We start from the raw sequence: 12934 nt of genomic DNA, 5'->3' as shown, positions 1-12934 counted from the left end.
TTGACGTTCATTGACATTCATGACGAAACCCTAAGAAATATGCTAAGACGCTCAAAAGTCCTGAAATGGCCATCAAAAGTTGCCCACCAGTCTAACACCTGGCCGTTAGTGAGTGTTGTTATTGACGGGAGTTGCTGTCATGGTTACCTGAGAGCTTCATGAGCAGGTCGGTGGCTGTCTTGGTGGTGATGTCCGGGCTGAAGAGGGATGCTGCCGTTGGACCTCCACCAGGACTAGACCGCACCCCCAAGCCGACTCCCCCCATAGAGAGGTCCAGGGAGTTGCCACTGCTACCAGGCCGCTCCCGCTCCCTGTCCCTGCAAAGGGTGAAGGGCGACAGCACCGACAGCTCCCTCTCCTGGGGCTCTTCTTTTATATAGACGTGGTGGTTGGAGACTCCAGGGGAGCTCTGGTTCCCTGCGTCCGACTGGAGGGGGGATTCCCCGGGGTTGAAATCGCCCAGGAGTGACCCCTCGCCCTCCGTGTCCGTGGTGGCCTCTTCCTTGACCTTGACTCCGTCGGAGGCGGACCCAGAGCGGGGGAAGTGCTGGTGGCAGCGCATGTGGAGCTTGAGGCTGAAGTGGCGCGAGGAGGTGAAAGGGCAAAGTTCGCACTGGAACGTCTCGCCCCGGTCCTGATGCTGGTGGACCTGGGATACAGGGATAGGATGAGTGGTGGGGGTACCTCCGCATTGTTACGGCAACAACAGTCAAAGCAATGATGCTCATTTGAGGACAAGACACTGAACATTTTCCTACGCTACAATGGAGCAATGCATCACCGTGTTGTCCATTCAACATGTGTCAATGTTTCGGGCTAATTGAATCTGTCCCTATGCAAATAAATCATTGAAATAAAATCAGTAAAAGAGATTAAATAAGAGCGTAAAACAGTAAGGATTCCCTCAACACCTGGAGCTTCTCGCTCTTGTTAAAACCCCCTCTAGCTTTGGTCTACTAACTACAGTATCATTTGAGGCACGTTACCCCGCTACACTAGAGGTGACTTTGACTAGAGCGTGCACCTCCCTTCCTTTGAGCAATTAGTAGCATTAGCACCACTTCCACAATTACGACCTCAGGGGATGGATAACACGACAAGGTTACAGGTCAAAGGTCAAAGGAGGCATCACAGGCTCCCATCATCTCACCTTCATGTGGGACTTGAGATTGTCTTTGCGGGCGCAGCGGAAGGGGCACAGGGGACACTGGTGACTCTTCAGGCCGGTGTGGATCACCATGTGTCTCTTCCAGTAGCTCTTCCTCTTGATGACCAGGCCACACACCGGACACTGGAACGGCTTCCCTCCGTCCTCCCCCGGGGAACCTGGGAGAGGAGAAGAAAAAGAGGGGATGAGACATTTATTTATTTCACCTTTATTTAACCAGGGAGTTCCAGTGAGGTCAGAATAATAATTTACTAAGGGATACCTGGCTGAGAATGGCAGCTCAGTAAAAATACAAGTCATTTAGTGCATACAGTCTCCCTGAACAAATACTTAAGCAATGCATCCTTCCTTCCTTGTTTGCTTGATGTCAGTGCACCTATCCGATCTATAAGTGACTGGTAAGGTGTAAGTAAGGTTTCCACTTTATAGCTTTCCCCAATCCAGGCCATGTCAGATCTGTGATTACTTCAAGGAAGAAAAGAAGGAAGCTAGGAAGGTGAAGGAAACATTTCTGAAGTATTGGAACAGGTCCATTTCTCGAGCTGGGAATTGCTTGGGACTTCACCACACGATATTATCACGATACTAAAGTGCCGATACGATGTGCATTACGATTCTCACCATTCTATATGTATTGCGATTCCATATACTGCAGTTTTACTGCGATTTGATGTTCCAAACATATTGCTCACCATATGTCTGCTGCAGAGAGACAAGAGAGAGAGCCATGAGAACACGAGTCTTGATCAGTCATGGAAATAAAAGTGCTGAAAACATCTTGGCTCCCTATTTAAAAAGAAGATGAAGAACAAGCTTAAGGATCAAAAATACGTTAGTTATGGCGCAGGTACAGCCGACTAGCGCTAGCTAACAATACCTGGATTTTTTTAGACAAATATATACAACATCGTCCAAAAATAATATTGCGATATGCAACTATCGATCCCCCCCAATCACTAGTCCATTTCTTCCTTTCCAGAGAGGAGTTACGGACTATGGAGCCTCTCTACGGTTACTGACTTTGTCACTATTCCCACACCTCTACTAGGTGAGACACAACCTCTAGACACCTCAAGCTGATAACGTTCAACAAAGCCTGCTGTGCGTCTGCGAACAAAAGAAGTCAAACTCAAGGATGTTTTATTATCTCGGTTATTGTTGTTGGCTTCATTTCCGGCCTCTATTACGCCGTTTAATTGGGCTTATTAGGACACGGCATGATTGCATTACAAATTCACCACGGGCCTGTCATCGATGGCTTCATAAGTATTCTCCTCCTGTTCCTTGGAAAACATCTGGTAATCAGTGTTTGGTGAAATTACCGCGCTCAGCCATTCATTGACCCCGGGTGTAAAACCTCGAGACTGCCTATTTGCAACAATAAACCGCCATCTGCGGCCCAACCGACTGGAGCGAGTGAGAGAAGAGAGGGGGAGGAGAGAGAGGGGGAGGAGGAGAGAGAGGAGAGAAGATAACCGTGGACTCCTTGCTCATTGGAGGATGTAGGGGAAGAGGTGGAGGAGAAAGAAAAAAGATGGAACGGCGTTTAACTGGTCAGTACGTCAGATAGCAGATTCTCTCTCTCTCCAGGGCAATCAAGATCAATTATCAAGAAATGTCTAAACTATGTAGAATTTCACAGATTTATGTAACACTAAATATAGGCTAAATGTGTAACAATTTCATAACAGACCAGCCAACTGCAATAAAACAAAACAAAACAATCAATAACCAAGGACATGTTTTTCTGTCTGGCCAGCAGACAAGTAACTGCATTTGTACAGCATTCCAGCGCGACCTTGACGGCTGCAGGTTACCGCCGACAACCCTTTTTAACATGCAGATCACAGAATATTGCATTGACTGCCTCTCTCCCTCTCATCCGTCTCAAGTCAATTTGATCCAGCCATTTTAGATTTGGCTTAAGGGTTACGACACAATCCTTCAAAAGTGCCCATCCATCTACCCTGGAACACACTCCACTGTTCTCCCTAAAGGCTGCTCATTTTGAGAGAGGAGAGAGTTGTGTGTGTGTGTGTGTGTGTGTGTGTGTGTGTGTGTGTGTATTGTATTGTATTTTGTATTAATTAAGGAGCCCCGTTAGCTACTCTTCTTGGGGTCCAGCAACATTAAGGCAGTTATATACAATTATAAATATTACATGACATTACATTTCACAACCCATTAAGTGTGTCCACAACCCATTAAGTGTGCATAGTGCGTGAGTTAGCATGTGTATGCATGTGTCTGTACCGGTGTGTGTCTCTTCACAGTCCCTGCTGTTCTATAAGGTTTCATTGTATCGATTTTTAAAATCTGATTCTACAGCTTGTGTCAGTCACCAGATGTGGAATAGAGTTCCATGTAGTCATGGCTCTGTGTAGTACTGTGCGCCTCCCATAGTCTGTTCTGGACCTGCCCAGTGTAAACTGATGGGATTGTGTTTGGCTGGGAGTCTGCTGAATGCTGATCTGAGGACAGAAGAGAAGGCCCTGACTGCAGACTCCTCTGGCTCCAACCTCCACCAGTCTGTACAGAGGTGACTGGTAAAGGGAGGTTGATGGAGCCAGAAGTGTCTGCAGAACAGACACGGATATGGACACTCGGTTTCTACTGTACACACCGCAGAGCTGAGCGCAATTGGTTTGGGTTGGACATCCTGCCAGACCCACAGACCTTTTCCCAGACTCAGGCCAGACGGGGAGGGGGATTCTCTCTCTCTCTCTCTCTTTATCAAAAGTGGGGCGAGCGAGCTATTTTTAAAAAAATACATGAATAAAATAAATACAAACCTAGAAACCTCACCAAGAGATTTTAGCCATTTATAATGAGAGTCACAGGGACCAGGGTTTGAGTCCCAGTCAGGGTACCCTACAAATTATACAATGGGTGGGTCTAAACCTGAATGGTGATTGGTTAAAACCGCATTCCAGCCGGTGTCTATTCCACAAGGTACCACCAGCTAAATCTATGGCGTTAAAATGCCTATTTACTCTGTTCCATCTGACTGCCCAATCCACTGTCTCCTCAGCCCAGGCAGGGAAGTTATAAACTTGATCTCCGCTACAAAAAGCATCTAGACATTATCTCACATTTCTTCTAGACTAACATTTAGTGTTCAACAGCAGACATTTTTATAAACTTACTGTCTGTCTCTCTCTCTGACATTTGCAACATTGTTTTAATAGTCAAATTAGATCTTCAACTGTCCCATAGTAATGAACGTGTAGGGGTCGGGAGTCGGAACGAGAGAGAGGCAGGCAGCATTTCTCAGCCATTCTAAGTCATTAATCAGCTGGCATCATTTTTATGGATGTATACAAATTAAAGTCAATTGAAAAACGGTAAAACGAAAAGTGTAGCTAGTTTGCTAGTCTTTCCAGCTTCAGGATGAAGTGATTGTGTTAGCAGTGTTGTTGGCTAGCTCCTCTGAACAACCGTGTCCTGACGAGAGAACACATGTTCTATGCCAGGTGAAATCGTGCCTCGTTAGCTCAGTGTTACGGATGCATCCAAATAAATGTCACTAGAAAACAGCTTAAACAAATGCAGCCACTGTTGGTCTTTCTGCACCGTTTGACGTGACTGTAAAGTTAGCCGTTGTTGGCTAGTTAGCAAGCAAGGGATAAGAACGTTGCCAGCCAGTATGACAATGGAACATTTAGAACGAACAACTGGGTCGCGTGCATTGATACAGAACAAAAAGACTGAACGACTGGGTCACGTCCATAGATACAGAACAAAAAGACTGAACGACTGGGTCACGTCCATAGATACAGAACAAAAAGACTGAACGACTAGGTCTCGTCCATAGATACAGAACAAAAAGACTGAACGAGTAGGTCACGTCCATAGATACAGAACAAAAAGACTGAACGACTAGGTCTCGTCCATAGATACAGAACAAAAAGACTGAACGACTGGGTCACGTCCATAGATACAGAACAAAAAGACTGAACGACTAGGTCTCGTCCATAGATACAGAACAAAAAGACTGAACGAGTAGGTCACGTCCATAGATACAGAACAAAAAGACTGAACGACTAGGTCTCGTCCATAGATACAGAACAAAAAGACTGAATGACGGGTCACGTCCATAGATACAGAACAAAAAGACTGAACGCCTAGGTCTCGTCCATAGATACAGAACAAAAAGACTGATTGACTGGGTCGCATCCATAGATACAGAACAAAAAGATTGATTGACTAGGTCTCGTCCATAGATACAGAACAAAAAGACTGAACGACTGGGTCGCATCTTTAGCAACCGAACCAATAGAACGAACCACCAGCCGGCTTGGGTAGCAACTCTAGATTTGTTTCGGGACTATATCTTGTGGAAGGATGAAATAGTATGAATAAATTCATCAAAATAGCGTTTTTAATTAAAATATGTCAATCGTTATTTGAATATGTTGGTAACCGGTAACCCTTTGTATAAAAGTGATAATGCCCTCGAAGCCCAAGCCCGGCCCGAGACAAACCCGTGCCAATATATCCTCCAAACACCGGCTTTTCAGGCATCATCACTTAATTAACTACGTTGGTTCCCGTGTTAAATAGCCCTATTGAAAGCAGTGAAGGCATAGTTCTGCTATTGTTCATGATTGATGTGCTAGTTGAAATATATATCATTCCACTAAAGTAATCAGACCTATTCTTACTATATTGAACTGCTTCAGCTTCTATTCAGCTTGAAATCTTCATTTAACAGCTTCCACTACTATAAAAAATACATTTTTGGACAGCTGAAGCAAGCACACACACATTTTCTTCGGGAAATGTTCCTATTCTAGTTTAGTCATTTATCTCAGTTTAGAAGAGTTCACTGCAAGCTGACTACTGGCTAGCTTCCAAAATCAACTTATTAAAGTATCTACAAAACAAGTTTTATAGCCAACAGGAAGGTTTCTACATTTTTTATTTGACTGTCCCCGGTTCACAAATTATTATTTTGATTCGCATGATTCGATTCACCGCGATTGAACCAAATGCCTACCACTGCGAAGCGAATCATGCAACTATAAATAAAAATGTATTTTTTTTTTTTGTGAAGTGGGGCATCCGTAATACAGTAAATCAAATGTGTATGTCCTTAAAGTGTAATATAAAGGGATTCAACATAGTAGAACATTTGCTTAGAGACCAGCTTTAATTCCATATAATAAGCAGAAGCTTGGAGAATATCCGTAAAGGATAGTTTCCAAATAAGTTGAAAAGCTGAAGAGGATTTAATATCCGAGGACAGTTCAGGATGTGCAAGGTGAAATGAACTAGTACCGACAAACAACCTTGAAAAATGCAAGGTGAAATAACTGATTGAAATGCATTAAAAAAATCTGCTGTTGTTGTGGTGTTCAACCTGGGAAGGTCTTCCACAACGGTTCATTGTTGTAGAAAACCTTGCTAGAGAAACAACACCTTCTGGGATTGATGGATAGCGGCACTTTGTTTGTCACAAGGTTTATACAAATGGTCCAGTGTTCTTAACAACGTTCCAATGTTCCGAACCTTGTCACGACGACAAAAACGTAGCTGACATAATATCTTGATAAACTCACTATTACATTTACCAAACTGCAAAACAAAACAGAATGTAGCTTACTACTGTAAATCCAAAAACTCACCATAAGGCTTTTAGACAACAAATTCCACCTCAGGAAGAAATTGTGTAGGGTCAGGGTAGATTGGCCTACCTGCTTGGCTGCTGGGTTTGGCCCTTCCCTTAGGGGTGGAGGGCAGCAGCAGGTCCATGGCGCTCTGGGGCCTTGTGGGGGTCACTGCCTTCTGGTTCCTGTCCAGCAGGGGCTTGATGTCCTCCTGGATGGCCCCTCCTCCTGCTGTGGCCTCCATCTTATCAGCAAGGAGGTTCCCTGCCGCCCGGGCTGCCACCTCCTTGAGGAGCGCAGCCGAGGAAGTCATAGAGACCAGGGAGAGGAAGGAGGAGCCGGTGGAGGGTTGGTGTTGATGGTCTGATGATGAGGGGGTGGAGGTGGTCTGGGAGCGCTCGCTCACCTTCTTGGACAGGGCGGCTAGCGTGGAGCTGGCCGACTGAGGGCTAAAGGGGGAGGTGAAGGCATCGAAGCGTACCGAGTCATCTGTTCCTCCCCGGCTCCCTCCTCCCAGGGTGGGTATGGTAGAGCAGGAGGATGATGAAGAGGAAGTAGACGAGGCCACTACGGTGGCATTCTTGTCCTGTAAAACCGCGTTGGCTGCCGCTTTCAGCTTCTGGATGGCCGAGTCCGGTGATAGGCTGGACCCGCCGCTGGAGGCGGAGCAACCCGCCGGGGGCCACTTCCCGTCACCTGCCACTCCCACCCACACGAAGCCAGCGCCGTTGCTCGGGGCGACCACCGAGGCGAAGGGGTCGCAGGGCTCCTGCTTGATGGCAGTGGTCGACATGGCAACAGAGGCAGGCGAGGCTGAGGCGGAGCCTCCGCTGTTGTTGTTGTTGTTATTGGCTGCCAGTTTTCGGGCGAGGGCACTTAGCTGCTGAGCATGATGGGAGGAGGGGGAAAGGGTCAGGGCTGGAGCTAAGCCTATAGGGGGCGACTCTCCTCCCCCTCCTCTCACTCTCCCCAGAAGTTCCCCATCCAGCTTCAACGACCCAGCCTCTAGGAGGCGACGCAGGTTACTACTCAGGGGTTTCCCCAGGGCCTCGGAGGCAGCCTCTCCATAGAGCGAGGATACCACGGAGGAAAGGGTATCTTGGGCAGAGAACACCCCTCCGTCCACCCCTAGGCTCAGGAGTTCAAGGGAGGCCCGGTGGTGGTGGTGGTGGTTGTGGACAGGCGTAGGGCAGCCCCCCAGGGAGCTCTCGGTCGAGGTGTCGGGGTGTTCCGGAGGTCGGTCTGGGGAGGGGGTGGGGGAGGAGCCCCCGGGGAGGAACAGCTCATGGTCGTCATGGATGTCACCGCTGTACGACGACTCGGAGCGCGTGTCGGAGGCATTCCCGTACCAGCCACCGCCGCCGTCGTCCTCCACGAGACAGCAGCCCCCGTCGGGCCCACTCTCCTCGACGCTGTCCACATCTACAGGAGAGAAGAAGAAGAGACGTATGGTGAGAGGAAGAGAGAGGAGGAAGGGATCATCATGATTAGAGCTGAGGACAAACCAGGGTCACGTTCATTGGATCATAAATGGAGGGAAACATGGAGGTGCTACCTGAACTTATCCAATATGAAAACACTTGTTTTAGCTTTTTCTGTTGCACAATGTTTTACTACAGTTTTCCCCAATGAATATTGCCCAGGAAAGGACTGGATCTTTAGCACAAGAAATTTGTAACATATAGTAGGATTACTTATTTTTTTACAAAATTGCAGGACGTTGCATACCATACCAAATGATGACGTAGTACACAATTTGATGACGGAGTACACAAAAAAAAAACAGGGAACACTTTAGGCTCTTGAGAACCAATTTCAAAACTACTGGCAAAAAATTATAAAGGTTTGAGAGCTCATCCTTATATGACAATCTAGGAGGCATTGACATGAACAGCCTTGATTTGAGGATTGACGTTGTAATTCAACAAGTCAGCAGTCACCTGTCCCTGGATTACAAAGTGAGCCAGACTACTACACTATACACTCATTCTGATGCCTCCTTATCACAAGTGAGCACTCTCAATTCTATTTACCAGCTAAGTACAAAGGGAACAGCCTATTCAAAATAGCAAATAGACTTCGGCGCTCTCAGCAAGGGGTAACTCACTGCCTTGGCAATGACTGAAGAAAACCATAATAACACCGAAAAACCAAGGAGCTTTAATGCAACACAATCCACCAGCTTTCCCCAAGCCTCTCTCTCAGCACTGAGAACCACCAGCAACGGTGGATAAAATAACTTGAATGATTTTTCAATCCTTTATTTTCAACATATATTTTTTTCCCAGGGTCAATTTTTTTTTCTCCCAAGGAGTTTAGTAATGTGGTTACCATGACAACAGGACCTTCCGGGAGGCTAGACAGCAAAGATTAGGGTAATGGAGGTTACAGAGCCTGTTTAATATTCATGAGGATGCAGATACCACCAGGGAGCCAATAAGGATAGGGTTAAGGTCACCCAGGGTCATTAATATACACTTGGTGTATCAATATTCATAAGCAAAACATTACAGCTTGCCAGACAAGGGCGAACAAAAGAAAGTGAGTATTCCTGAAACATATTAACCCCTTTCCATAAGAAGATGTCAGAAAGCAACAAGCCTGGGCTAAGAAAATGTCAAAACTTTACTGTACTGGGAGGAGGGGGGGGGGGGGCAGTAGAAGCTACAACAAAAAATAAACCCATTGAGCATCAACTGAAGAAAATAGAGCGAGAATAACAAAAAAAAGGTCAAGAGAAGCCATGACACTCATACACTGAGACACAATCGCTCCTCTCCACACGCACGCACGCACGCATGCAGGCAGGCAGACAGGCAGGCAGGTAGGCAGGCAGGCACGCAGGTAGGCAGGCAGGCAGGCAGGCAGGCACGCACGCACGCAGGCACGCACGTCATTTGAGCTCTCTTCTCTCTCCCTCTCGCTCACACACATCAAGGCTAGTCTTCACCTTAGCGACCCCGTCTAAGAACACTGGTGGGTTGCTTCTCTGTTTACAGGCAGAGGGGAAAGCGGTTGCCTCGGCAACCCCACCCGCAGGGGTCATTAGAGTCAGCTCACATCTGGTCTGGTCGTCACCGACTATGGGCCAGAGAGGTGACCGCAACCGTGGCCCAAACACTCTGACCAAGCGTACATGCACCGCTACAAATCTACCCACCACGCAGGGACGCTAGTACACACTCCATCTCACACACACAGGAGTCAGGACACACACACACACCGTGGCAGAGGCCAGGGCAGGGAAAAGAAGACACTGAACATTTACAGGAGTCAGGACACTACACCTTACAACCAGAGACCTGACCTCTCTTTTTTTACACAGTTTATAATGTGTGTGTGGGTGCACCCTTTGTGTGTGTTTCTATGCACCGTGTGTGTGTCTTCCTTCACCTCTTCCTTCACATTTCCTAAGACGACATTAAGCGAGGAAAGGGAGAGAGAGAAAGAAAGGGAGAGAGAGAGAGAGGGAGAGAGAGAAAGAAAGGGAGAGAGAGAAAGAAAGGGAGAGAGAGAGAGAGAGAGAGGGGGAGAGAGAAAGGGAGAGGAAGAGAGAGAGAGCAGGAGAAGGAGAGAAATAGAGAGCGGGAGAAAGGGAGCGAGCGCGTGAGAGAGAATGCCAGCAGGTCTAAGACCTACTGTTTTTCCATGGCTGCCGTTCACTCCCACTGAAAGCTTTTAGTCACCTGAGCCGGGCCAGAGGGGCGAAGTATGCGAGGCATGACCCGCGTCCATGTGACATGCTACAGAAAGAAAGCAGCCACGCCCTAATGGCTGTAATGTCGTTAGTGGGAAATGGCTAGATTGCTGACCTGAGGTCTCAGGAGTACACAGTGGAGGGTTGAAGGGGGGTGGATTTGAACTATCCCCCCCTTTCCCTCCCTCTATCGACCTCTCCTTCTCCCTCTCTCCCTTCAACTCTCTTGCCCTTTGCTGCCCTCCCCCTCTCTTTCGCTAACTCTCCTTCCTGGGTTTAGTGTTGAGGTCCAGAGACTCCTCCACGCAACACTACACCTCAAGACGCTAGGCTAGCCGTAACGCTACAATGCTGCCTCTGCCGCACCCCGTCGCCATGGTTGTGTGACACAGGCAGGACCACCGTGTGTGTGTGTGTGTGTGTGTGTGTGTGAGAGAGAGTGAGAGACACAGGCAGGGCCACCCCGTGGGTGGGCTGACATTTCACAAGGTCATATCTCTGACCCAGGCTACGAGGGGAGGGGGGGGGGCTTTGTCTGGGACTCAGCGTGCACGCACACACACACTAGACTGTACACACACACACACACTGTACCACTACTACACATTACTGTACAGCCAAGGATATGATTAAAAACAACCTAAACCGTACAGTGGTGGTGGTGGTGGTGGTGATACAGTCTCTACAGTACAGTGGTGGGGGGGGGGGGGGGTGATACAGTCTCTACAGTACAGTGGTGGTGGTGGGGGTGGGGGGGGTGATACAGTCTCTACAGTACGGTGGTGGTGGTGGTGGGGGGGGGGGGGGGGGGGTGATACAGTCTCTACAGTACAGTGGTGGTGGTGGGGGGTGATACAGTCTCTACAGTACAGTGGTGGTGGTGGTGGTGGGGGGGGTGATACAGTCTCTACAGTACAGTGGTGGTGGTGGGGGGGTGATACAGTCTCTACAGTACAGGGGTGGTGGTGGTGATACAGTCTCTACAGTACAGTGGTGGTGGTGGTGGGGGGGGGTGATACAGTCTCTACAGTACAGTGGTGGGGGGGGGGGGGGTGATACAGTCTCTACAGTACAGTGGTGGTGGTGGGGGTGGGGGGGTGATACAGTCTCTACAGTACGGTGGTGGTGGTGGTGGGGGGGGGGGGGGTGATACAGTCTCTACAGTACAGTGGTGGTGGTGGGGGGGTGATACAGTCTCTACAGTACAGTGGTGGTGGTGGTGGTGGGGGGGGTGATACAGTCTCTACAGTACAGTGGTGGTGGTGGGGGGGTGATACAGTCTCTACAGTACAGGGGTGGTGGTGGTGATACAGTCTCTACAGTACAGTGGTGGTGGTGGGGGGGGGGGGTGATACAGTCTCTACAGTACAGTGGTGGTGGTGGGGGGGTGATACAGTCTCTACAGTACAGTGGTGGTGGTGGTGATACAGTCTCTACAGTACAGTGGTGGTGGTGGTGGGGGGGGGGGGTGATACAGTCTCTACAGTACAGTGGTGGTGGTGGGGGGGTGATACAGTCTCTACAGTACAGTGGTGGTGGTGATACAGTCTCTACAGTACAGTGGTGGTGGTGGTGGGGGGGGGGGGGGGGGTGATACAGTCTCTACAGTATAGTGGTGGTGATACAGTCTCTACAGTACAGTGGTGGTGGTGGTGGGGGGGGGGGGGGGGTGATACAGTCTCTACAGTACAGTGGTGGTGGTGGGGGGGTGATACAGTCTCTACAGTACAGTGGTGGTGGTGGTGATACAGTCTCTACAGTACAGTGGTGGTGGTGGTGATACAGTCTCTACAGTACAGTGGTGGTGGTGGTGGGGGGGGGGGGGTGATACAGTCTCTACAGTACAGTGGTGGTGGTGGTGATACAGTCTCTACAGTACAGTGGTGGTGGTGGTGGGGGGGGGGGGGGTGATACAGTCTCTACAGTACAGTGGTGGTGATACAGTCTCTACAGTACAGTGGTGGTGGGGGGGTGATACAGTCTCTACAGTACAGTGGTGGAGGGGAGGCAGTCTACAGTACAGTGGTGGGGGGAGAGGCAGTCTACAGTACAGTGGTGGGGGGAGAGGCAGTCTACAGTACAGTGGTGGGGGGGAGGCAGTCTACAGTACAGTGGTGGGGGGAGAGGCAGTCTACAGTACAGTGGGGGGGGGGGGGCAGTCTACAGTACAGTGGTGGGGGGAGAGGCAGTCTACAGTACAGTGGTGGGGGGGAGGCAGTCTACAGTACAGTGGTGGGGGGGGGAGAAAGAAACAGCACAGTGAGCCAGGGAGAGAGAAACAGGAAATGCCCCCATCCACATCCACAGGGCTTTAGTGGAGCAGGTCGACAGCTTCATGTTCCTTTGGAGTTATCATGGTCCACATGCAAAAACACAGTTGTGTAGACGTCACGACAACGCCTGGTTCCCCTCAAGAGCCTGAAAAGATTTGGCATGGGCCCACAGATCCTCAAAATGTTC

At 48.9% G+C, this 12934-nt stretch overlaps 1 protein-coding gene across 3 annotated transcripts in view; it reads right to left on the bottom strand.

Annotated features, from left to right (window-relative positions):
• LOC139419021 (zinc finger protein 827-like) overlaps positions 1-12934 on the bottom strand; it is a 112231-nt gene that overhangs the window by 69293 nt on the left and 30004 nt on the right. For 2 of the 3 annotated variants that reach the window (XM_071168845.1, XM_071168847.1), the window contains exons 2-4: positions 6865-8199; positions 1151-1326; positions 148-649 (exon numbers count right to left, since the gene is read on the bottom strand). In XM_071168845.1, the coding sequence (XP_071024946.1) occupies positions 148-649; positions 1151-1326; positions 6865-8199 (2013 nt within the window). The remainder of the gene's footprint in view (positions 1-147; positions 650-1150; positions 1327-6864; positions 8200-12934) is intronic. The other variant, XM_071168846.1, reaches the window with a different exon arrangement.

The sequence above is a fragment of the Oncorhynchus clarkii genome, chromosome 10, assembly GCF_045791955.1.
Source record: "Oncorhynchus clarkii lewisi isolate Uvic-CL-2024 chromosome 10, UVic_Ocla_1.0, whole genome shotgun sequence".
NCBI lineage: Eukaryota > Metazoa > Chordata > Actinopteri > Salmoniformes > Salmonidae > Oncorhynchus > Oncorhynchus clarkii.
This window is presented reverse-complemented; position numbering and strand designations above follow the sequence as displayed.